Raw genomic sequence first — 26,092 nt, forward strand, 5'->3', positions numbered from 1 at the left:
AAGGCGAGGAACCCCGCCCCAAGAGTCAGAAAACATTCCAAACACCAAATTCTCATGCAGAAATGGGGCTGTAGATGGGACGTGGGCACTACGTGGGACCGAGACGGTGAACCTGGTGAGCTTGTCAAGGGCGCAAGAATCCGTGACAGTTCAAACACTGGAATGTTGCAGCTGCCTGAATGCAGAGCTCAAACACACAGAGTGGGTAAAGGCAGCAGGGAAGGAGGCTTGGGACAGAGGGAAAGGGAGAAAGGTGGACACAGGGAAGGGGCTGGAGAGAAGCACAAAAGGTTTCATATTGCCATTGGGTGGGGGACTTCACCCTTTGGGACCTTTCAAAAAAATAAAACAAAACAAAAAAACCCCCAAATACCATGTCAAACTAAAAGAGCAATAATGTAAGCATACAGGACTCCAACCACTGTCTCGGAAGAGCAATGAGCATGAATCTCACCCCTTTTCATTGCTGGGGTTGCCCAGACTCCAGTGACGACCGGGGCTCCTGGATGTGCTTTGCTCTGCAGCTGTTTTCCAGCTCTTAAGTCCCACGCTAGCTCCACACACTCACACGCATCACCCCTCCCCTCTGGGGGAGCAGTCGGGCATGTGCGCGCACACACACACACTCACACACACACACACACACACACACACACACAAAGGAGAGCTCTCCCAGAAAATAAACCCTACCACTAGCACAGCAATTGGACATTTAGATTGTTTCCATAATTTCCCCTTAAAATATTACTTTTCCAGGAAATGACTATCAGTAATGCTGTCCTTCTGTTTCTACACAAGAAAATTTTCAGTCCTCTTTCCTTCTAATAAATATCAAAAGTTTATTTTCCTTCCTTTCGCCTTTTCCAGAATGGACTTCCTTGTGTTTTCTTCTCTGCGTGACGCACACGTGTCCGCGTTGCCTTGAATTTCACTCTGAAAGTGGAGGCTGGGAGACTGCAGCCGGGCAGGGGCCTGGCCCCTCGGTGGGCTATGCAGACGCCGCTGCTGCTGCTTCCTTCTTCTCCAGACTGTCTTTTGGGCCCCAGCTGCTGGACCCCATGCTGTTGCTTCTTGGCGAGATGTTGTGCATGTTAGGAATAATAACGATTACTAGCACACAGCACAGGGTAGAAAAGGGGTGGAGGTAGGGACAGGAGGAGGTGGGTGGTAAGTAGGATGGGGGCACAAAAACCAACCAAACAAAAAATAACCACACTGAAAGCTTCTACCTATTAAAATGCGTCAGGCCATGAATGGACTAGCCTGCCTTCTGTGGGACTGCCTGCTTTGCTACCGTAAAATGTACAGGAATCAAAAACGTTAATTTAAAATCCTACAGCAGTTTGTCTGCAAGTCCAGCCCAGCACCACCACCCACGCTGCATCCTCGATTGGGGCTCAAGCACCTACAGAGTGAAGGGCATTTCCTGCTGGAGTCTCCAGGCCAGAGGAGGGCCCACCAGAACCTTCTGAGTGAAAGCTGAGGCCTTGTCCTCTCCCTTATGGAACATTTCCACTGGCTGAAGAGGTCAGTTTCCCCATCCTGTCACCACCAACCTCTCACAGGAGCAGTGCACGGGGCTTTCTTTGCTACACACTGTCTAGAAGAAGCACATCCGTGTATGGAAGAATTCAATGTGATATCTTACTACTGAGAGTAATAACGATAATAAAAGATGTTCAGGAATAATTTCAACTACATTCTCAGTCAGCAAAGCAATCATTAATGGATTCCTATTTTACTCCCCAAAGAGGAAAAAAAGGACTGAGACGTTCCCATTGGCTTCTCCCATCTGCCTTCCCTTCTCAGCTTTCACTTCCCATGTGGCTGGGGACATGCACGATGGAGAAGGTGAAAGGCGGTGATATCAGGTAACTGAGTGAGACAAACAGCAGTTCCTCTCTCCCTCCGGAAGGCCCCGGGGGGACGGAGAGTTCCTGATGGTTTTTTCTTTTTGCTGCACTGCAGACATTTCGTGCACACTCAGCGGGCTGGTGGAACACTTACACCCTCTCAACAGCGAGAAACAGAAAAGAGGGCTGCCACCTGCAGGGGACTGTGTGGGCCAGTCCTGCAAACCCAACATGCCATGGTTTATGGAGCCTTCATTCCCAGGGTTGCCACTCTGGCCTCAGTGTGGAGGGTTCATGGTGCCTTGTCCCCGCTGCTGTTTCTGCTTCTGCTGCATTAACAGCTGCTCCAAAGCGGAAGGTCCAGGATGCATCATGGAACTGGACCAGATAGACTGAAAAACAGCCCAGAGCTTGTCAGCAGAGGTCAAATGCCTGGTTGTCTTTAAGGGATTTGTTTTTCAATCCCAGCCAAACATAAAGGCATGTATGCCCCAAGATTCCCAAACCCTAAAAAACCCCAGCTATTAGAAAAAGTTGTTGTAAGACCAGGTCTTCAAGACAGGTTAGTTCCCATTAAGATCATTTTAAACCAGAAAAGGTGAAAGTATGTTTTATATAAAGTCTTTTTGCTAAAACTCAGCTCCATGTGAGACCAGAGCATTTACCAGAAAGGTTTCAGGCAAACAAAACATTTTTGAAATTAGATGCCCTTCTTTGACTTGTTTAGAAAAGGCTTAAATGAAATATTCCAAGGTGAGTCCGAATTTTCTTAATCTTAGAATCCAACTAAAACCTTCATGTCTGTCCCCCTGAGAATACTGCTTTATCACTAGTGAATTCACAAATTAAAAAAAAAAAGTCCTATTCAAGAATCTTATAAGGCAGACCATGCTTCTAGGACTTTGCTAGATATGTGCTATGAATCAATCCTAAGGGCCTTAGGAATAAGATTAGCCATTTATGTGAATGAAAGCAGAGACATCTCTTGCGGTTCTTGTTCCTGATCCACTCACCTTTAGGCTTTCCATGAGGACAGCAGAAGAATCCTCCATGGATGGGCCATGGCCTGTCCAGGAGCCACTTGAAGTGCTGGCCTGATGCCAACTGCTCTCAGAGGATGATGTTGCTGAGAGATAATCAATGCCAAACCCACCCATGGCTAGGAATGAAGAGATAAGAATAATTCAAGACGTTGTTCTATCATTGCCAAATGCCAAAAGCTAGGGAAGGGTAGAGTAAGTTCTTTCACTTTTGCTAAGCAATGAAGTCTGGATCTCACCTGGCTTATCAGTTTTCCACCGATCTGCCGTTCTCCTATCCCTGTTATCTGGAGTCCCAATGGGTCCAAAATTGGAGAATGGGACAGAATTGTGGTTGTGTGTCGGAGGCGAGCTTGGCAGGCTGCTTGGGTTGGAGGAATGAGGAGACTGGCTGGCTGGTGTTGAATGATCTATGAAATAATAGCAACGCAGGACATTGAACAAAGATGTTTCACAAACATGCCAAGAATGAAAGTTTCCTGTAGGTCTGATCACTTAAATTCTGTTAACAATAATCACAGGGTTTCAGGAGAGGCAAATAAAGGCCCCAAAAGGGATCCTGCCAAAGGCACTCGTCTGTCCTGCTGTGCGTGCCTAAGGCACATTCCTTGCCTTACAGCTAAAACAGTACACAGTTTTGTCAAATAAATGCATTCTTTTGGTGTGCCTCTTTCAGATAAGTATAACTGCTCTTCTCTATCAGAACAGAATTGCCTCACCTTAAAAATTACTATTAACTCTGTATTTTTAAAAGTGCAACTTTTCCTGCAAAGAACGAGTATCTACAAATAAAACTAAAAAACAGCTGCAAACCTTAAGATAAAACTCGTATTTTTCTCCCTTACAACTCTGCTCATTACTGAGGATGTAAAACAGCTTTTTAGTGTCATTTATCATATGAACCAGTGCATCAGGCTTTTTTTCCTATTTTCCTTCAGAAGTTACTTTAAAAACAAACAAACAACAACAAAATACAAACAAAAACCACCAAGACACAATCATACTATCTCTTAATCAACTTGAGTGTACGGGAAATGCAAGGTCTATAATTTAAAGACTAGTTAATACCTGAACTGGCAGGAAGTGATGGAGACCATGGAGTCCCTTCAAAAAGGGAGTACAATGATGTTTCCTGGGGGGCCATTGAGGGATTAAGTTCTGCTTTAGAGCTGGTTGTCAGGTTTTTCCCATATACCTCATTGAACACACTGTTATTTGGGTATCTTTCCTGAAAGACAATGACCACCAAGTTAACAAACTCACGCCAAAGAAAGAGATTTAAGAAAATGCAGTGTTCATGCTCATGGATGCTTATCTTAAGCCTTTCTTTGCAAGACAAACTTTTGAAGGCTTACTTCTGTTTCTTTCAGTTTTCCCGTTTAATTCATTTGCCTTTTATTTTCCCTCACCCTTTATTTTGCTCTATGTAAACCACCTGGGTTAGAAAGTATGAATAATTTACTTGCTGAACAACAGAGCCCCAGAGACTTTAACATTAAGGAGAAGTTAAACAATTCAAACTTATACAAGTCTCTAGTGTACTCTAATCAAAGGGGGGTGGGGAATAAAATCAAATACCTGGAAAACACCAATATATGGAAGAGAAAGGAAAGAGAAAAACAGACATATTGAAATAGAACGGGAAAGAAAATACTAGCCCACAATAAAAGCACAAAGCAGGATGCTTCACTGTTTACGCACCTGATTGAGAGAGAATCCGGTGAGCGACAGGAAAGAGGATGAATGTGACATGAGCTCTGAGGGCTTCTCCAGTAAGGATTTCTTCACAGTCCCGGAAAAAAAGGTAGTTAAATTATGCCTTCCATTTTCTTAATATTAATTTTAAGATACCATGCAACCAAAAGACCACAATTTAAGCATACTTGTACTCACCTATCTTGTACAATTTAAAGCTTAGAAGATATAAATTCAAATCCGTGAATACCATGACACCAGATAACTGCCAGTTGTCACAGGAGAGACAGAGCCCTCCTGATCAGCACCTCTAATCTAGCACAGAGATCCTGGCAGGGACCCTGGAAACTGGCAGTTTGGAGTGTTCACTAGGCAAGAACCTCAGGAATCCCTTTGTCAACAGTTGCATTTGAAATACTCTCAAAACAAGAAGGGGAACTGATCTGGCACTGTTTTCTCCCTAAATTTTTAAAACACTGACATTCATGACTTTTAAAAAGCCTTTAAATCCATTTGACAACTGGTTTTGTTAGCATGGTTCCTAACAACTCTATTTGTGGTATATATTAAAATAGTTGCTGAAGTCAAGCTTACATTTATTGGCCCTAAGAAAGTTACTAGGGAAAAAAAAGCTGAATCTCTGATGCTCATTGTCACTGAACTGTTGGTCAACAAAGCATTTATTAAACACCTGCTACATGCAAGGCACTTTCACACACATCATTAACGATGTTAAATATAAGAAGGGCTACCGTAAGGTTTTTTTAAACATGAAAAAAAATCCACTAAAAGGCCCCCCTCTGCTTGTTCCACCATCAGCTTCATTTCCGACGGAAGGGGCAAGCACAACAGGAACTAAGAGATTAGGAAACTAGTGTACAGAGACGTGCTCCCCTGCCTGTCCCTCAAGCCACCCCAGCAAAAAAAAAGCAGCAAGAAAGGCAAACACATAGAGGCAACAGTTTAGTATCTGGACATTCAACAACCTCTAGGCACTGCCATTGCACTACGACTGTTCAAGTGTCTAGGGGATCTTTTATTTCTGTTAATTTTAGTGGGGGGAAGTGAGAGGTCTCTGTGGCCGCTCACTCAGGAAAATTCTTAAGGGAACTTCAAGTGCCAGGGATGGCAGTGTGTCACAAGAGCCATTAAGCAGCTTTCAGTTCTCCTAGTACTAAAATCAATGCACTTTAATCTTACGAATGTCTTCTTACCCCGCGTTTATGGGAAAGAAACAGCGAGAAAGTGGAACTCAAGAATTGTTTTATGTTTTATTAAGATGGCATGAAGGGAGTGGGGGAAAGACCTCATAGCACACATCTTTCTTACAGTCCCCCCACCTTAGTAAAATATCTAAACAATGGCATTCTTTGAAATGCACACTGGGTTACAGAAGGTTATTTTTAAAAGATACCACTAATCAATTCTTAGACTTTATTTTATGTCATTCTAGTTATTTATCACTGTGTTCACTCATTTATGGTACTCCAACTATGTTTATAAATAGAGGCCTTTTCATTTTCACTCATTCTGTTTATGAATCTGGCTCTGAATTTAGATCAGGGCTCTTAGTTAACCAAACAGAAAAGAACCACATACTGTTCGGTAAAATCAATCTAGAATTTTTTTATTCAGTAAAACATCTAGAACATTATTTCATTTCATATTTTGAATACATGAGGAAAAATCTCACTGCTCCTAAACAAGATTAAATGACACCTAAAATTCCTGGGTCCAGGTGGAAATGATACCTGAAAAGTAAGTTAACTGGCCAGCATCACATTCTGTGTGTGACCAGCCCTGCAGGATGCTTTCTGGATAACATGTAACAAAGCTATAACTATAAGATTTGGGGAAACTATGGAATCAGACATGTTTTGCTATGTTCTACTACCATTTGAAGGTTAGTTTGGGCAATCAGGAAATAAGTTTTGAAATTCTATAAAAAAGGAAAGCCCTAGAAAGAAGAAACCACCTATTCCAAGTACTACAAAATCTCAGAAAAGAAGTTGAGCTTAGAGCAAGAAGAATTATGTAAAATACATACAAAGAGGCTTCGTCCAGGAAGAGAGGCGAGAGGCCCCAGCAGAGCTGGGTAAAGATCAGGAGGGTTAGAAAAAATCAGCTCTTCCTCTTCCTCCAAGGCAGCCAGACTCTTTAACAGGTCCGGAGGAAGTAGAGGGGAGCCCTTGGGGTCCTAGTGACAGAAAGGATCACAGTGAGATGCAATAAGGGATGACAAAAGCACAAAGGAGTAGTGGCATGATTAGGGGGGATGAAGGCAACTAAAGTCAAGGAGGAAGAAGTAATGAATAGTGAGACAGTATTATGCAAAGAGGAAAAGGCTCTGAAACACCAAAGCAAAGTGACACAAGAACAATGGTAGAGAAAGATCGAAACAACAGAAAGAAGCAAAAGTGGCGACAGAGCAGAACATAAAAGGTTAATGTGGGAAGTGAGTAAAACAATGCAGCGGAGCAAAGTGATTAGCCTATCTTGTGCTAACAAACAGAGAAACAGCTTTTTTAAAAGTTACAAAAACATACCCGTTTCTCATGAATAAAAAGCACGAGTACAGGGAACTCCACCATCAAAGATAACTGGCTTTGTTCCTCTCAGAAAACAATTTGTTTAAATACGCAATAAACCTATTTTTAAACTTAGATGATTCAGCCCAACTGAGAGGAGCTTTGTCTCAGAATTCTCTAACATGCTGTGTTAGAGATTTCTGCACATGATTTCTCTGCCAGACCATCACAGGTCAAAATCAGGAACAGAATTCTTCAGCTCCCCCAAATCAAACATACTATGCAATTGTAAAGAGGAGACCAAAAGCTGCACCCATTTACTCAGCAGCATTCTGCAGCACTAATGAAGCAGAGTGACCTTTATAAACATCTACTTGAGAAATTTAAAGGACATGCATCCCCAGACCTAACTCTGAAGTGCCTGGTGATAGGAAAGGACACACACCTCAAATGGCATCCTGGGCACAGGATCCTGCTCTGGACGGAAGACTCCCGGTGACCGTTTGCCCCTGCGGTCCATGTTGGCTTGCTGTGCCATTACAGCTCTGCTATCAGCCATGCTGTAGGAAGAATCCCAGTAGAATTCTGGGATCTTGACTTCTGAGGAATTATGGTTATATGGCTCCATGGGAAAAGGCTTCATTTTTTTCTCTAGAGGCTGCTGCTGCATTACAGGAGGTTGCAGTGACGGCTCAAACAGTTTTATGGGGTCTTGAGTTTGAAGGTAGTAGGGCTGTTTCACAGGCATGATTTTCCCTAATGGGCCTTGAACCTGAGGGGGATTCCACAGCTGTTTGGAGGCATCTGCCTGTTGATACTAAAAAAGAGATGCCTGTCACCAAGATGAGGATAAAATGCAATGTTACTTACACTCAGTACTCAGGAATCACAGAATGAATCTGAGAGATTTTACCACCAACAAAACTCTAGACAATGCAGTTTTGTTTACTCTTTAAGTTTTTCAATACACAGAGCTTTCTGGGAACAGATTAAGGGCACTGAACTAATGTTCTCTTTCAGTTCCATTATTTAAGAGGTTTAACAAATGAGGGTGTGAGTGTGGGTGGGCGCGCACACATTTCTCCTTCTGCTTCAAGTGCTGTGGGATGACAAATTATTTAAGACTGGTATCATTAACACCTCATCAAGATTACGATACTATTTCCCTTCTGTAGTTTAGGTTCAAATAGAGGAAATTGTTTACAGAAAATCCTTTTCTATAAAGCTCATAAGTAGTAGCAGCAAAGAATGGTAGTTAAGATCTATTGTCCTTTACAAAAGTAAAAGGGAGAACACCTGAACTTTCCTAAACAGCAAAGAGACTTACGTGTTCCCATAATCATTACAAGTCTGAGCAAGAAGTAGCTGAATGCCTAACTAGTATTTTTAATTAACCAAACACAGAATAATTTCAACCTTCCCCTCCCCTCACTTCAGCTGGACAGTACACACAACTGTAAATTACCTGCTGGAATCCAGAGTGGTGAGGAGGGCTTTTCCCCAAAGCCGGCACAGCTTTTGTAGGGGATTGTTGCTGCTGAGCTAGAGCCTGAACCTGCAACTGGCTTGTAGACTGTGCTGTTGGCTGAGCTGGTAAAGATGTAAGGGGTTGCTGGGAAGGTGGCTGTGGTTGTTGAGGTCCCTGGTTCATCGGCCCTGGTCCAGAGGGCCGTTGCTGGCTGTAAGGAATGTGGGACTGTTTCCCAGCTTGCACCTGGTTTCCTGCTGGAGAGTGAGCTGTAGGCTGAAGAAAGGTTCCCGGGACAGAAACACCAGCTGGGAAGGTGTAACCTGAGCCCATAGAAAATGCCACAGGAGGGGGGATAACATAGGTTGGGGGCGGGAACCCTTCAAAACAGAAGAACATAGCTTTAGTTCTAAGGAAACTTAGCAAAAGAAAGACAAAAAATAGTATAGTCATTTTGGGCTGGGGTGGAGAAGAGGTCTTCTAATAAATTATAAAAGACAGGGATCAACCGTCAAGTAAGACTGATCCAGCGTCAATCTTTAACCTGATTTCAAGAATTAAATATAGACTATTGGCTGCTACTTCTATCCACGGAGGTAACTGGAGAATCCTAAAGGCAGTTTCTTAGATGTCATGGTTAGTGACAGGAATTCCTTCATAATAACAAGCATACACTTGTACATAAACTACAGAGAAATGGCTCAAAAAACAATTTCATAAACATTAGGGAAAAGAGAACTAACTCCCTTATACCTTTTAACATTATGGTTTAGTAATGTCACTCAGAGTCTAAAATTTCTCAGTGGGTTAATAGAAACTCCTACACAGATGGAATTCAGCAGAAGAAACTACAAAACATGTATTTTTACCTGGCCGGCTGGGAAGAGGAGGAAAGGCTCCAGGGTGATGAATGGGGATGAACTGGGAGTTACTTGCTTGACTTGGAGCTTGAGTTACAGGTGTTTTCCTGGCTTCAGACACTGGAGTCCTTCTTAATTCTGTCTGGGATTTTACCTATGACCAACCAGAAGCAAAACTATCTATAATAATCTGAAACTCAAACATGTCAGAAAGAAGCACCTACTCTCAGAAAGTATTTAAAATCCTACTATGTCCCCCCCCAAAAAAGTATATGCTGCAGTTATTTCACTTCACCTAAATTAAAAATGGGAAAGTCAAATTATTTAATTGCCAAAGAAAGTTGTAAGGGCTTAGTTTTACTTGTCTAATTATTTTGCTTTCACAATATCATAAAAGTACGAAATACAGAAAAGACCTGAGAATTCATTTGTTTTACAAATGAGACACCTGATGCCAACAGGTTTAAAAAGCTGCCTATGATCTTAAGCCACTGTTATGGGCCCCATGGCCCTGTATTCTCTTAATGTACATGAATTATGAATGAATAATGACCACTAATCCACAGATGAGACACTTTTGGCCCTCAGTTTAACTTCATCTGGGCAGCTTTAAGGGTATCAGTCAGGCATCCACCCTCTACCCTGCAACCCTACCACCCCCAGAATAAATAAGGATACTTTCAGCAGTAAGAAACAGGCCTGAGATCCTACACATGGACCTGGAGAGAAGTAGATGCCATATGCACTACTCAAGTAATGTAAAGATGAGTAAAGTGAGTAAAAATAGGTAGCATTTACAGAAAACTCAGGATGAGGTACAGAGGGCGGTGATACATTGACTACTGTCAGGTTTTCTTTAATCATCAATAGTCAGATTTAAAAAGGATGGCACCAGAAAAGAGATTTTATTTTCCGTCTGGACCTTTTGGGGAGGCAGTTTCAGAGGATAGAGCCGGAGCAGACCGGAAATGCTGAACTCTTTATCCCTAAAACACTGGTCCTGCGGCCTTATAATTCTTTTGTTTTCTTCCTTGCCTTTCCCCAACACCTCTCACTTTCTCTGTGCCTTTCCTCAATTTCTACCATGTTTTTCTCTGTTTCTTCCCCTATTATTAACCTTAAAACAGAACTACTATGTTCTTATTTCTCCCTTTCCCTGCAAAAAAACTGTAAGGGAAATGCACTGCAGGTAATGTTTATTTGCAAGCAGACTTCAAAACTGTAAGATTCCTCATGCCTACTGTAAATAAATACATTTGCCAAAATGTGTTAATAATCAAATGGCTACAAACATTAGCGGTGTTAATAAAACCAGCACAGAGTAAAGACCCTTTTGTTTATATGAAATCATCTGTATCTCCCTGGAAAGGGGTGTGTGTGTGCGTGTGTGTGTGTGTGTGTGTGTGTGTGTGTGTGTTTAAAAGAAAAGTCACAAATAACTGAGCAGTGTTTATCCTTTCCCAGCAAGAGACTTGGGTTCTTGCTTTACAAATTCCCATGAGCCAGGATAACACTGAGGTTATATAATGCTACTAGCTGGGGCCGGTATAGATGTCAAGGAAAATAGCCTCATCTTTCCCCAAGAATATATTTTATTTTGTATAGTGAATCTGAAAAACAAAAAACAGAAAACCACCGTGTAAGCCTTAATATACTTGGTTCTATGGGATCTATAAAAGACCCCAAATTTTCCACTATAGCATTAATAAATCACAATTATACCTTCCAAAGAAAATGTAATTCTTTGTGAAATTGATAGCTCTGCAACTGGTTACTCCCAGCCACTTAAACTGGAGAGAACTGACAAAAATCAGGTTGAGATTTTTTTCACTCACATTACAATTCCTGAGAGTTGGTGGAGTACCCATCTACCATAGTTCTTTACATGACCTTACTATGCAGCCTTCTAAGAATGCATTGAAGCTTCCAGAATAGTCAATTCTCAAGGCTTTAGGAACAAAATGAAAAATCTTGCCTTTTGTGTGAGTCTTCCTCTACCTGCTTTATAGTTCAAATACAGCTTACCTGCACTGCCACATTCTGCTTTCCTGTTTCCTGTAACTTTTCTAAGGTGCATTTCTTGGTTTCTGTTTTCCTCTTGTTGTTGTCCTTCTTTCCATCATTCTTAGTTACAGTTATTCCTTTGCTATAGTCCCTTCTCACCTCTTTGGGAGGAAAACTTCTTCCTTGGTCTCTGTTCACTTCTCGTGGCTTAATGTTCTCTTTGAAGGTGACCACTGGTTTCTCTCCTGTGTCACAGTTGTTGCTTAGATTTCGGCCTGTAGACAGCACTGATTTCAGTCCTGGGTTCCCATCCACAGCCAGTGACTCTATGATGGTTGTTTCTTGCAGAATGAGGTTCTCTTTGGCTTCACTGGGGTCTTCCAGTATTAACTCTGGGATTTCTGTGATAAACAACAATTTCCCTACCTCATTTTCACACTGAATCAGCCTAAAAAAGTAAAAATAAATCCATATATGAAAAACACAAATCTAAAAGACAATAACAACTGAACTGTGTATGGGTCCCACAGCCTTAAAATGTGGGAAGCAGCAGGGTATAACGGTGTGGATTCAGGTAACATAAAAAGCAGTTATGTAAACTCAGATTCTCATTATCCCACTGAACATCACCACCACACATTCCCATGCCCTTTTAATGTTCTCTAATAAGTACAGCTACATTTACTCAGCATGTTTTAAGCACAAGACACTAGACTAGGCCCTTGAAGTAGCTATAATTCCTGTTTTATAGGTGTGAAAACTGAAGCTCAGAGGTATTATGTTTATTCAAATATGCAACCATGTGAGTGGCTTACAGTATAATATGAACCTGAATACAAAAATGAATATGAAACAGTTACTGACTTTGGAAAGGTTATAATCAACCACAGTGATCCTAAGGACACACACTTGGGGAAGTGGCAGAACTAGACACTGAATTCAAATCTATCTGACTCTAAAACCTATGCCCTGTCTATTACACCAACTACCATACCTGCTTTATATTTAACTAGCACCATCCTGGTCTGTCTTGACTGAAACTGACCACCATGCCCCTGTCAATACAAATCACCATAACTGTGAACATACAATTTAGTTAGATTTATATAGATGTTTATAAATTGGAGAAAAAGCTCATGATAAACAGTGGCGACAAGGCAAACTCCTCTAAAATAGGCAGTGTAATGAGAGAACAGAGGTTAAATAAAGAGATACGTATGATCACTAGGGTCATAGTTTGATGCTGTGTTACCAACATTTTGACTTAAGAGTTTACAATCAATAGCATTATACCAAGTCTAAAACTCATGTGGGGGCTGCGTGTGTATCTGATGAGGAATACCTTGGCTGATTATCTGCGATCCATTTGCCTATAGAGATCAAGCGCTGCTGTCGTATTTGTCTTTGCTGACCCTCTTTGTCTCCTGTAATACCCTGGTGGCCTTTGGAAAAATCCAAGTTCCTAAAATTGATATAAGCAAATTATAGAGAATTAAACCTAATGAACTGCAATGGCTTCAGATTTTTCCATACAGGTCAGCTATTTAATGTAAGCAACTGCATTTGTTTGAATTTATTTACACTCCCAAAGACTGTAAATACAATGAAGCAAAGTAGAAAAGAAAATATGCAAAATTCACTATATTAATGTGATATTTTTACTTATATTTCACTTTCTCACAGAGGAGCTCAAATAAATCACCATCTTTTATTGGGAAAGATTCTTTTATCCTAAGAATAAAGTTTTCATTAACACTAACCTTGCATTATAAGTAACTTACTTCAAATGACCATGGCAATGCTAAGGGTCTCTGAAATGCCTATTCTAACAAATAGTAGTAATCTATACACTTTAAGGTGGCCCAATCTAAATCAGAAAAAATGTATACATATCATAAAGTACATAGAGCAAAGAACTAACTGACGTTAGAAAGGTAAGTCAACCTAAAAAATAAGGATTTTTCAGATTTCTCATTAAGCTATCTTTAAAAAAAAAAAAAAAAAAAAGCAGCAGCATCTAAGAATTGCTAGGCAGTAGGTCAGATACTAAGGATACAAAGATAAATGAGAAATAGTCCCTACCTTAAGGAACAAATAATTATGATTTAATCTGAAGAAATAAAAGCTAAACAAAGAATAAGAGAAGCATAATAAAGAAGGGTTAGTTTCTTCCGATAAGCTCTGAAAAGGTTTCACAGAGTTAAGTGATACCTGAGCTGGACCTTGAACAGGTATGGTTAAGTGCTAACAGGTTGGTAAGGGAAGGGCAAACGAGGAAGTGGGAATGTTCTAGGCATAGCATGAACAAAGTTTTGGAGGAATAAATATACAGAGCTATTCAAGTACAGGACATAGTGTATGTATGATATGTGTAAGTACTGGAGGGGACGAAGGTGAAAGTGGCAGGAAATACGACTGAAAAACTAAGCATTTGGACATTAAGCTTAAAAAGATATTATAACAACTGGGGATGGGTAAATTGAAGTTTTTGTATTAGTAATGGGACATCATCAAGCCTGTACTTTAAAAATATAATTGCTGAAGCAGAGTAGAATGGACTTGATTAGGTTGATTAGGAAGCTTTTTAATATGCTAGGTAAACAGTGATAAAAGCCATCTACCTGAAAGAAGGTCTCAAAGCCAAGAATCCTTGTAACTCGAACTCCTCTGGAAGTGGTGTAGCTACAGAAGGGCAGAAAACAAGATTTGTAAATATCTTAATTAAAATATTGTCATTCAGCAGGATATTACTTCTTAAATTAAAAAAAAAAAAAGAGTATTTTTTAGACAGAAAGAAACTATAATGCTCATAGTTCTCTGCTCTTCTTTATAGTAATCTTGATAGAATAACTTGCCTGTCAAACCCCTGCATGTTCCTTTGGGCCCTAGACATTGTCCTAATACTCACCTACTACTCATTGCTGAGGAGGATGGGTACAATGTACTTCTTTTCCCCCTAGGAGCCTTAAAGATTCAAAGCCTCGGATCCATTAATCACAATGTTTAGGTTATCTCCTTGTTAACTCAAAGTATTGAATACCAACACTGACAACACTTGGGAGCTTGTAAGAAATACAGAATCTTGGGCATTATCCTAAACCTACTGAGTCATAAACTGCATTTTAACAAGATCCCAGGTGATTCATTTGCAAATATGATGCTTGAGGGGCACTGATGTAATGGAAGAAAAATAATCAGAAAGGAGTCAACTACGGATTGTTCAGTGCAGGATTATTTATAATGGGGAAATTTTTTAAGCAAATGGACAATGATAAAATAAATTATGGCAGAGCCACAGGATGGAATATTAAGCAGCCTGTAAAAATCATGTTCCAAAATGTTTAAATGACAAAGGAAAAGGCTAACAATGTAGTGTTAAATTATAAAGCAGGTACAAAGTTGTATCTGATATCAATCACATGCAGGTTGTGTGTATGTACACATAAGTAAAAGCCTCAAAGAAAATACACTATCATGTGAATAGTACAGAAAGTATCTCTGTATGAGAGAATTAAGGGTGACTTATGTTATGTTTGTATGTCCCAAATGTTCTATGATAAGCAAGTATTACTTTGAAAGAATAATGTTGTTCACATTAGTTCCTTAAAAAAAACTACTAAGAGTGAGGAGGAAAGGAAGATGGAAAGAATCTGAAGGTACTACACTCTCTGGACTCCTATGCAAATGTAGCTAAACAGGAGAATAAGCTGCTGAGAGAACTGGAAGAACATTACCTCTATTTCCACCCACTTAATCAATATAGAGCTCAAAGTCACTTCTGAGTTACTACATTTAAAGTCAAACACTTAAGAACAAAACCCTGTTTTTCTCTGGCGTTAAGCCCACTATTAGTGATGGAGAACAATGTCAGCGACACAAGGTTAAGGTAGCCCTTACCATTAGTACTTGAAAGATCCTCTTCATGGGGGTGGAAACTATTCAGAAGAGAAATTAGCCAAGGCCAAATGCTGTAAATTAAACAGATAGTTCAGACTTTATTTTTGCATGAAAAACCAGAACACTAATAAGCCATGAAAGTGTTACCTATAGGACCGTGACTATGTATTTTTCCCTTGCTTCAGCATTTTAAAGGCTGTATGATTTCCTAAAACATATTTCCAAATGTGTCTAGATAAGATACACCAAAAGGGCCAAATTTCCATGATAGAGACCTACTACTGCAGATCGTTTCCCAGGCTCCTAATTTAACAATTAGCAAAATTAATTTGTCAGTTTTAAACATTGATATTTACTGAGAAAACTTTGACCAGAGAAATAGCACATTATGTTTTTATAGTTTTCACATACATTATCAGTTGTGGAACCCATTACTAGTTTTTAATCTGTGATGGGGGTGTGTGGTTACATCATAGTCAAATCACATTCTCTGTTCAAAGTGATGACTATGCCTTTTTATGATACAACAAAATCCACACATTGCTGTAATATCCTTACCTCTGTTTCCTAATACAAAATTGTTGCCAAAGTTTGCAAAATATTAAAAAATATTCTTAATATTTAGTTAAAATATTAAAAATAATCACGATCTACTGAAGGTAACACTAAGGTTTTCTTGAAATATTTAACAACCAATGTTGGTGAAAAGTGTGTTTTAAAAAAAGAAAGCCCAAGGTGAGTTGCCCAGGATAGAGAAATTGGATGTACATCACCACATCACAGAAAAAACCTGGAAGCTGACAACTATTTGACAGTTTTACACTTTGAAATATGGGAATATGCTGCTTAAAAAAATATAAATGAATAATATAGAAAAAATATATAAGGAAATAAACACTGAAGAATAAATGTCTGCTACAAGTCTTTGGGGACGTAACGAATTACGAGACAGTTGAAAAAGAAGGTTAATAACCCAAAAAAGAATGTTAGACTAGAACAACGTCTTTATGCAACAATTATGAGATCTCAAGAAACAGACTACAGAAAAAGAGTGTGAGAAATGGTTTAATGATATATTGCTTTACCCCACTGTGGGTTACTTAAGTCTAACTTTGCTTTCTACAAAGGAAAAAAATACATCACTATTTCATGCATTTGTTAGCTTAAGATAACATGCTCTCAAAAAAAGTACAGAGGAAAACAAGTTCTAGAAATTGTAAAGGCCCAAAAGCAAGAAACTGAAGGTTATTTGAATATATATAAAACTTTGAGTTCACAAAGAGGAATTGTTTTTTTCATCATTTAAAAGATATAAATGAAGATTATTACACCTTGATATATCAGACATATAAGGAAAATCTTCAGTTTTAGAGAAATACCCCACACTAGCCTAAAATGAGTAGTAACATAATTTAAGACAGAATGAAATACCTGCAAGGCCATAATTCTAAAGATCCCAACAAATCTAAGAGAAGGAATGGGGAAGAGAAAATGATAGGGAAGAAAAAGGAAAAATGTTTGTAAATAAACTGTTCCTTCTGGCTGAATATCCTTTGCAACGATAAGAAATGGGAATGCACCGGGAGTTCCCTGGTGGTCTAGTGGTTAGGACTCGGCGCATGGCCCGGGTTCAGTCCCTGGCCAGGGAACTGAGATCCCGTAAGCTGTGTGGCTTGGCCAAAATAAAATTAAAAAGAGAAAGGGAAAAAAAAAAAAAGAAAAAAAGAAAGAAATGGGAATGCACAGAATGGGCCTAAAAGATCACTGTATAGGAACAAAAATCTGAATAAAAATATCAAAGCTTCTTTCACAGCATTACTGATATAAGTTACTGAACCAAACACAAGTTCTAAAGTACACACGGGAAGGAAAAATGTATACCTCTGGTCGAGAAATGAAAACCCAGTGCAAGAAAGCAATGTCTAAAAATATGTATGACTTACTAATACCTACATTGGCACAGAAAGGAGATGTGTAGTATGCTGTACTATGTTGCTAAACTCTATTCATGACAATGTCAAAAATGAAGGTGCTTAAAGTTAGGTTTGAGGGGAAAAGAGGAAAGAGAAGTATGCAGTAAGAGGGATCACAGGGTCTTAAACGTGGCTTGGACATTTTCTAGGTTGTGACCTTGGTCAATGTGTAGATACTGGGCCACAAAGCAGATATTTCAGAGACTCTCCTAATATCCACCATCAAAATATGCAGGGGAAAAAAATATATGCAGGGGAGGAACTTCCCACTCACTGCAAAGCCTTACTGGAAATATTTATTCCTATAATCAAAGGTACACTGAAAGCTTTCATTTGTCACTGTAAAATGAATAGTTCCTAAGAACTGTCAGAATTATTCTGAGTAGAAATTACAGAGAAAATAGTGAGAGCCAAAATAACTTCCAATCTTCTATGCTTAAAACAAATATAACTCAAATCGGGTGTTACTAAAAGGCAACAAACAGCTTATGTACAGAAAAGAATGGAAGAAGTAAAAATCTCTTCCCTTCAACTCCTAAGCATAAAATTGGGGCATATTATAATGAATAAGAAACAAACTGGTTTTATTTCTATTTCATTTTGAAATGTGAAAAATGCCTTTTCCCCAGGATGGCAACCAGGAACAGGGGGAGCACACAGGGAGTCAGAAATCCTTAAGATTGTGCCTCACATGAAGAATTCAAACAAATAAATAAAAAGCATACAAAGAAGTCTTCAGTTCAATTTCTAGAGAGTAGGTGGAAAATACAAAGTCTTCCATTATTCCAATACTGTTTTAGAAGGCAGTTTCTACATATCTGAATATCAAACAAAGCACACAAGCTAACATGAAACTCTGAGACACTTACTACTGTCTTTCATCCACCACTGCCTCCTGAAAGACCCTGGGTCTGAGTCTCAGCCAGTCCATGGAGACCTTGACTGCAGGTAGGGGATAGGCATTGTAGGATTCCTCCTGAGACTTGTTCTGGAGAGGACACTTGCACAGGATGCCAAGAAAAGACACTGAAAGAAAAAATGTGTTCAGAGAGCATAAGATATTTGAAATTGTGTACCAGTCCGAATTAAAATATTATTATGAGCCTCCTGCTGTACCCTACTTAATACTTAAAATATCTTACAGCTTCTTTCTAAAAAGGCATTTTCTTTCCTATGTTAAAAATGTTATAGATACAGTTGATGAGGGGGTGTCAGCAGATAAAAGGACAGAACTTAGGGTTTAGGCCTCCTGATTCGATACTAAGAAATGTAGGACACTTTTTAATGTTACTAATGCTTTGTTATAATGATGAAAATACCTAAGATCATGCTTTCCAAAGAAGATGGCACAGAAAGTTAAATGATTTAATACTCACTAAAGAGGGCCAGCAACTGTGTCCAACACAGCTGCTCATCTTGGCTATAACTATGCTGTTCCGTTTCATTGCTAAAGTCACGAAGGTGATGAAGTTGAAACAGGTTAATGACAGTGACGTGAACTAACTGCTGAGAGTTGAAAGCTTTTTGGAATAGCAGCCTCTGTAAAAGAAGACAGGAATACTGAATATATTATCAAGAACAGAAGCCATCTTTGACACAAGAATTAAACTGGCAGTCTGCATTTAAAGCCACAAAGGTAACATTTATAGATGAGTATTTTAATTGAGTCTGACATGGTCTGATGTTTCTCATGTTGACTTTTTGCCTTGAAAGGATTAAACCCAGACACCACAGAGCTGTTTCAGCTGTTTTTTTTTTTAAACAATACTTTTTTCCATGAGAAACTATACATTTTATAATTTTAAAAACACATTTACTTATTTATTTATGGCTGTATTGGGTCTTCATTGCTGCGCATGGGCTTTCTCTAGTTGCAGTGAGGGCTACTCTTCATTGTAGTGCATGGGCTTCCCATTGTGGTGGCTTCTCTTGTTGCGGAGCACGGGCTCTAGGCGTGAGGGCTTCAGTAGTTGTGTCACATGGGCTCAGTGGTTGTGGTGCATGGGCTTAGTTGCTCCGCAGCATGTGGGATCTTCCCAGACCAGGGCTCGAACCTGTGTCCCCTGCATTGGCAGGTGGACTCTTAACCACTGCGCCACCAGGCAAGTCCCTGTATATTTTTTTAATATGATCTGAGACAAACATTTTAGGGGACTATCAATAAATTTATACATCTTAATCCATTAGAAGCTGTTTTATAAGAGATGCAAACATACTAAAATATTAAACTGGGACCAATGACTAGAAAGTAGGTGCACAGAGTGAAAATCAAAATTTCAAATAAAAAGACTCAAAAAATATGTTTTGAACTCTTGGCACATAATAGGTGACTTAAAAAATTTGTCATAAGATTTACTCTTTCAAAGGCTTGACACATTTAAAGAAACTTATTTATTTTTAATATTTTTTTATTTATTTAATTTTTGGCCCTGTCAGGTCTTAGTTGCAGCATGCGGGATCTTTTGTCGCGGTGTGCAGGCTTCTTTCTAGTTGTGATGCGCAGGCTCCACAATGTACAGACTCAGTAGTTGCAGCACGTGCGCTTAGCTGCCCTGAGGCATTGTGGGATCTTAGTTCCCCAACCAGGGGTTGAACCCACGTCCCCTGCATTGGAAGGCGGATTCTTAACCACCAGGGAAGTCCCAAAAGAAACTTATTTATAAATGAGAGAGACAGCAAGAACATATCTGGAACACAGGGTAAATGGTAAACTAAAGCAATCATTAACAAGTGTTATAGGTGCTTCAACAAATTATTACACTTACATTTTCCCCTATTAGAAAAGCATGGTCTTCATAATCAAATTTCTTTTACTTAATAACTAGGTGTTCACAGTGACCTGCTAATAAGCACTATATGGAAAAATTCACCTACATGCTCTCAGTTAGCTAACTTCATCACCCTTCTACCTCAATATCTACAGAAATTTAGATTACTCCCATATAAAATATTTTTCAAACACAAGTTCCTAACAAAGTTGATAGCTATTAGAGATAATACCTGGCTTCGCCCTACACTTTAGCATAGCCAAGTACTCTCCCTCCCCAGGGAAAATTTTTGGAGAAAGTGGGCGATTCACTGTCACTAGCCTTATGGTGGGAAATAGAAAACTACTTACAGTTCTACCAGCAGTGACAAGAGATCCTACCATCTCAGAAATTTAAAGCTGCCTTTGTTTAGCCTATTCTGAGATTTTTTTTTTTTTACATAGTTAAAGAATCTGAAATATCCAGAATAAGTTCTATAATTCTACTAATAAGACCTTTCACGTTATCATTGGAAAACAGTACAATTCTACTTTTCTTTAACTCTGTTCTCCCTATCATCTCTCTGTTTCCTTGTCATCTGCCTTTCCAGTATATACATCAAGAATGCTCACTCCTTTTCTAAAGATATCGACCATTTTTCTTTCCTCTCCTCTACTCCGAATGTCCTGAAATGCTATCTCTTCTCCAGAGTTCTCCCACAAAACTTCTCCTTCAATCTCTACATCCAACCTCATAGATCAAGCTGATCGTTTACAGAAATGCATAATATTGGCATGAGAATATTAATTTGTATTTTTCAAAAAGCATTTTTTCCTGTAAGTACAGTTTATAGCAATGTATCCCTTGTATCTATAAATCCACTGGCATTTATTTTAGAAGGTGATGTCCTACCGAACAAATCCTAGCCCTTTAAAAAAATTTTTCTAGTGTATGCACAGAAACATTAAAGCATATGAGTGCAGCCTAGTACTAGCAAATGATAATGTAAGTTCATGAACACACAGACTTTGTCTTGTTCTCCCCTGTATATCTCTAAGAGCTTCAGAAAAGTACACAGTAGACAGCAGGTACTCAAACACTTAGTGAAGGAATAACCCAGACCTTTAGAAGTAAATATGTAATTATTCAGTTGTAATTTCGTAACATTTGGATTGTATTTTAGTAAACAAGAGGAGTTCCCTGGGAACAAAATCAAACCGGAACTGACTTATTGTTCCTCAAAGACACTTTCAACAGCAGTTGAGGAATATACTGAACTAAATACCATTAAGAAACAGCACACATTTAACAGATAGAAAAAGCCTTGTATCTCAATTCCTAAATCCCAGGCCTTAAGTCCTTCAACGAACCTCAAGTTGGTACACGTTTCTGCTTAGTAGCTAAAGACTTGCTAGTTAGACAGATACACTGATGTTTACATGTGGATAATACTAATTATCTATAAAGGCTTTAGAAATACTTACTCAACTATGCTAAAATTTCACTCCAACAACTTTCTTCTGACATTTCAGTACTGGGTGAGGTTTAAAATAGATCTGCCTCATACTATGTTTAACTTCAGAGTGTTGGAATGATATTTCAAAGTGTATTTTAGCAACTGCCCACATACACCCACCAGAACTTCACATTCAGAAATATATCTGAAGACAGTATTAGTATTTGAGGTTGAACCAAATACAAAATTGACTAGATTTATACAAGAATAACTTACATAGAGAAGATCTCACTAAGGTAGGTCCCCGCTTCCTCCCCATTTAGGGAGTGTATCTTTCACAGAACCAGAGCTGGAAGCAAGATCAAAACGTCATCTGGTCCAACTCCCTGCTAGTTAATGGGACTGCATCTAAACCATCCAAGAAAGATGGCTGTCAATCCGACTCTTAATCTCTCAAAAGAGAGACCCCCCCTCAGTAACCCCCTACAGTCTTTATTTAAATTTTAAGATTTTATTTCTGACCTCAGGAAGACAAAGGTGAGTTATTTTAAAATAATCCTTCATAGAACTGAAAACTTATAATGAAACTATTTAGCCTTGTTTGTTTTTCTAGGCTGAACAGCCTAGGGCTTTAAAAAGTTGGTTGTTTCTTTCATGTACCCAACTCTATAAATCATGGGCTAAATTTAAATAGGTCACTAAGAGAAGCAAAGAACAGAAGGGGACTCTAGAAGCTTATTTTAAAACAAACTATGTCTATTATAGTTATTTAGTATGATCTCTTACACATAAAAAGTATCAACTAAAAATGACTATCTGTAAAAACTATTTCACACTGACTATATTTGGCTAATTTATTATCTCAACTGTCTAAGTTCAACAATCTCTGGAATGTGAAACTTTTATAATACTTATAAAACTGTAAAGTAGTTACAGACAAATTCCCCAAGTGTATAGATACTCAGAAGTAACCAAGAAATATAAAATGTTCTTTGAGACTTTCTTGTTTACTGTTGATTCTAGTGACTAAAACAGTGACTGATATACATACTAGTCAAATATTTGTTGAATAAATGAACTAAAAATAAAATTAATACTAATACTTAATTTTGACTCCTCCAACATTATATAAATTATACTACATTTAAACTGCCAATTTAATATACTAGTAAAAAATTATTTTCATATATATAAATAGAACAAAGGTTACTTAATTTTATCTCCTTATACAAATTAGTACAACATATTCCTGTTGAATGAAACTCTCATTACATTCCCTCAATCAACCACAAAGTCTGATAGATCAAAGCACAATGAGAACAATGCGCTCGGTTTGCAGAATGGGATTACTATCTATGAAGTAGGTAACAGAATCATATCTAAATACAGAAACCATCAAATGTAGGACTTCCAAAACTGAGAAAAGAAAGGTGCTTGGTCTGAGAAGGAAGGAGGAAAAACTGTTTTTTCCCACTATGATATTTTCTGCCAAATGATATTTTCAGCTACTTAGTGAAAACACTGCTGCTGTATTTCTTTATATAGACAGCACCTCAGTTTAAACTGAAGGAATGCTGTATGCAAGAATTTCACATGCTTTAAATTTAGTTTTTATCAACAGTTTGCAATTAAGTAACGACATAAAAAGTGGGAGTAAGCCTCCTCCAAATCTTACGCTTCCTCATTTAGACAAGACAAAAAATTCTCTATTTAAAAAAATCTAACCTTAAACTGTTCTTCCAATTTCTCTCGAAGAGGGCTCAACTTTTCCAAGCTCTTACTCAGGTACACATGACCATGGAACTTAATAAAGGCCTTGATGAAGTCAGAAACACCCCATTTGGTTTTCACCTCATCCCGGCTGAAACGAAAGAAAAACTTCCATGAATCTTAAGCAACAAAATGGCGAAAACCTCTTACAGGAGACTTCGATTTGCAAAAACACATTACTTGAGCACCTGTGACTCAAGGAGAGGATTCGGCAACTGACTGACTTTTCAACTGCAACACTCTCAGATGAGTCAGTACTCAGCAGCCTGTACTCCTCCACTGGGAACAAATCAGAGGCTGACTGGTTGAAATTCAGTGATGACTACATGCAAAACTATTGTAATGTATATGTTTAGAAATTAGGCAAACCTAAGAGAAGAGAAGCATAGGTAACTGGCCATTATTTCTTACATGCCCAAATTTGAGGGGGGAAGGCTACCAGGTTACAAAGTCCTCTTGGAAAAGTCAACCCTACCTTTCCAGTGCTTTAGAAAGTGCTTTTTGTAGATTAGTAGAGGCAGCTGGGAAAGGGAACTTCACAGCAATGCTTCTGCAGTAGTAGAAAATTGTGGTCAGATGGTCTCCTTTGGAAGAAGCTAAGATAGCCAACTGATTGTAAGGCTGACCTAGAGGAGAAAGTTAAGATTCTAGAGCAACCCAAAATGCATGAAGTCTTGCTATCAGAACATAGAAGGTCAGTTTTTAAATCTTTATATTAACAATGGGGAGTATTTTATGAAGTAAATCTCATGACTACCTCATTAAAAATGGCATAATGTAAAACAGCACACTTCAGCTATGGTACATATTGTATTTAGGTTGAAAAGTCACATAATTAGGATGAAGAGCACAATAAGTTCAAATAAGACTTCAGAAAGGGCTAGACAATAAATATTTTTGGCTTTGTGGATCTAAGAGTCTCTATCACAACTACTCAACTCTGCCACTGTAGTGGGAAGGCAGCCACAGACAACATGAAATAATTTGTCCAACTGCCATCCCTGCCTTCAAGCGGCTCCTTTAGAATTTAAAGGACTTTCAATGTGGCTTAACAAGAATGTAGATCACCAAACATCTACAGTAATTTAATTCAAAATCACTGCTAATGCCTATCTTGGGAGCCATCAAAGGACAAAAGCATTATCTTTTAGTAATAAGAGAATTTTTCTAGGAGGGAAATGATGGTATTAAAAAGAAAATTAGGGGGCTTCCCTGGTGGCGCAGTGGTTGAGAGTCCGCCTGCCGATGCAGGGCACGCGGGTTTGTGCCCCGGTCTGGGAAGATCCCACATGCTGCGGAGCGGCTGGGCCCGTGAGCCATGGCCGCTGAGCCTGCGCGTCCAGAGCCTGTGCTCCGCAACGGGAGAGGCCACAACAGTAAGAGGCCCGCGTACCGCAAAAAAAAAAACACCAAAAATCAGGCACATATTTTAAAAAAAAAAGAAAATTGTTCTATAAGTAATTAAGGAAGCCAGAGTTGTTGAAACAATTTTAGATCACATTAGGAGATATTCTCTTTATATTGCTTTGCTGACAATCATAATATTAGTTTAAAAAATTTATTTCCAGTTACAGAGAATGTACAGTTAAAAGGAAAAATATAATAATCAATACCAAAACTCAACATTTTTTTTGGTTTCTTAACACTTGAAAGATGAGCCTTGAACTATTTACCATTTTTCTATATCTAGAGTAAAGTGTCATAATCAACCACAAGTTGACATGGCCCACTCACCATTAGAGGGGACAAGCTGAGCCGCATGCCTATAGTAGGACTCTGCCTGGCTGGTCTGGTTTCTGTATCGAGCTGAGAGGAGGAAAAAGAAAGTTTAGTTTAAAAACAAACAAACAAACAGATAAAACAAGCATTAGGGTAATATTTCCAAAACAGCTATAGTTTAACAATTTAAAATTAATAAACACATTAAAATTAAATTAAGATGATTAAAGAAAAAATATTTTAAAACAAATTAACTATAGGATTATGTGTGAAGTGTCTATCCGGCCTTCCCTATTTGGGACATTCAGCATGTAACCAATTTTAAAGCTTACCTAGCCCCCTTTTTCAGGTCCTCTAGTGTCATGCATCACCAGCTCCCACTATGGACTATGCTGGTGACCTGGAGCCGGCCCACAAGAAGGGGTGAGTTATATGGCACTTAAAAACAAAACAAAACAAAAAACACTATACAATATGATCTGAAATTTATGTATTTCTTCAATATCTTATAAAGTGACTTTGAAAAATGCTTCATACCGGACTTCCCTGGTGGCGCAGTGGTTAAGAGTCCACCTGCCAATGCAGGGGACACGGGTTCGACCCCTGGTCTAGGAAGATCCCACATGCCGCGGAGCAACTAAGCCTGTGCACCACAACTACTGAGCCTGCGCTCTAGAGCCTGCGAGCCACAACTACTGAGACCGTGTGCCACAACTACTGAAGCCCGCGCGCCTAGAGCCCGAGCTCTGCAACGAGAAGCCACCGCAATGAGAAGCCCGTGCACCACAACAAAGAGTAGCCCCCGCTCGCCACAACTAGAGAAAGCCTGCATGCAGCAACGAAGACCCAATGCAGCCAAAAATAAATAAATAAATCTTCTTGAAAAAGAAAAATACCTCATACCTATTGCAATATTATTTATGTGTGTGCAAAGAATACACTGAAAGCAAAACCAATCTAAATATACTACTCACTGAATCTCCCTATAGAAATTTTAGTGCTTACTTTCATGTGACCTCTCATGAAGTCAATGATTTATGACATCAAGAAATCTAAAATCTTTGAACTTAAAGCAGTAATGC

At 38.9% G+C, this 26,092-nt stretch overlaps 1 protein-coding gene across 11 annotated transcripts in view; it reads right to left on the minus strand.

Annotated features, from left to right (window-relative positions):
* The window catches only part of SMG7 (SMG7 nonsense mediated mRNA decay factor), an 84,134-nt gene that overhangs the window by 14,770 nt on the left and 43,272 nt on the right, over nucleotides 1-26,092 (minus strand). For 5 of the 11 annotated variants that reach the window (XM_022593317.3, XM_022593319.3, XM_022593318.3 and 2 more), the window contains 18 exons: nucleotides 25,026-25,097; nucleotides 23,767-23,917; nucleotides 23,247-23,382; nucleotides 18,695-18,857; nucleotides 18,188-18,344; nucleotides 15,346-15,416; nucleotides 14,070-14,130; nucleotides 12,791-12,910; nucleotides 11,470-11,896; nucleotides 9,454-9,598; nucleotides 8,582-8,964; nucleotides 7,562-7,933; nucleotides 6,636-6,785; nucleotides 4,595-4,675; nucleotides 3,962-4,121; nucleotides 3,133-3,303; nucleotides 2,867-3,012; nucleotides 967-2,245 (listed from right to left, as the gene is read on the minus strand). In XM_022593317.3, the coding sequence (XP_022449025.1) occupies nucleotides 2,132-2,245; nucleotides 2,867-3,012; nucleotides 3,133-3,303; nucleotides 3,962-4,121; nucleotides 4,595-4,675; nucleotides 6,636-6,785; nucleotides 7,562-7,933; nucleotides 8,582-8,964; nucleotides 9,454-9,598; nucleotides 11,470-11,896; nucleotides 12,791-12,910; nucleotides 14,070-14,130; nucleotides 15,346-15,416; nucleotides 18,188-18,344; nucleotides 18,695-18,857; nucleotides 23,247-23,382; nucleotides 23,767-23,917; nucleotides 25,026-25,097 (3,080 nt within the window). In that variant the 3' untranslated portion in view covers nucleotides 967-2,131. Of the gene's footprint in view, nucleotides 1-966; nucleotides 2,246-2,866; nucleotides 3,013-3,132; nucleotides 3,304-3,961; nucleotides 4,122-4,594; nucleotides 4,676-6,635; nucleotides 6,786-7,561; nucleotides 7,934-8,581; nucleotides 8,965-9,453; nucleotides 9,599-11,469; nucleotides 11,897-12,790; nucleotides 12,911-14,069; nucleotides 14,131-15,345; nucleotides 15,417-18,187; nucleotides 18,345-18,694; nucleotides 18,858-23,246; nucleotides 23,383-23,766; nucleotides 23,918-25,025; nucleotides 25,098-26,092 lie in introns of those variants that run through there. The other 6 variants (XM_022593320.3, XM_089910108.1, XM_089910112.1 and 3 more) reach the window with 6 other exon arrangements.

Source organism: Delphinapterus leucas, chromosome 1 (assembly GCF_059928025.1).
Source record: "Delphinapterus leucas isolate spDelLeu-1000000601 "Yukka" chromosome 1, BTC_Dleu_Yukka2, whole genome shotgun sequence".
NCBI classification, from domain to species: domain Eukaryota; kingdom Metazoa; phylum Chordata; class Mammalia; order Artiodactyla; family Monodontidae; genus Delphinapterus; species Delphinapterus leucas.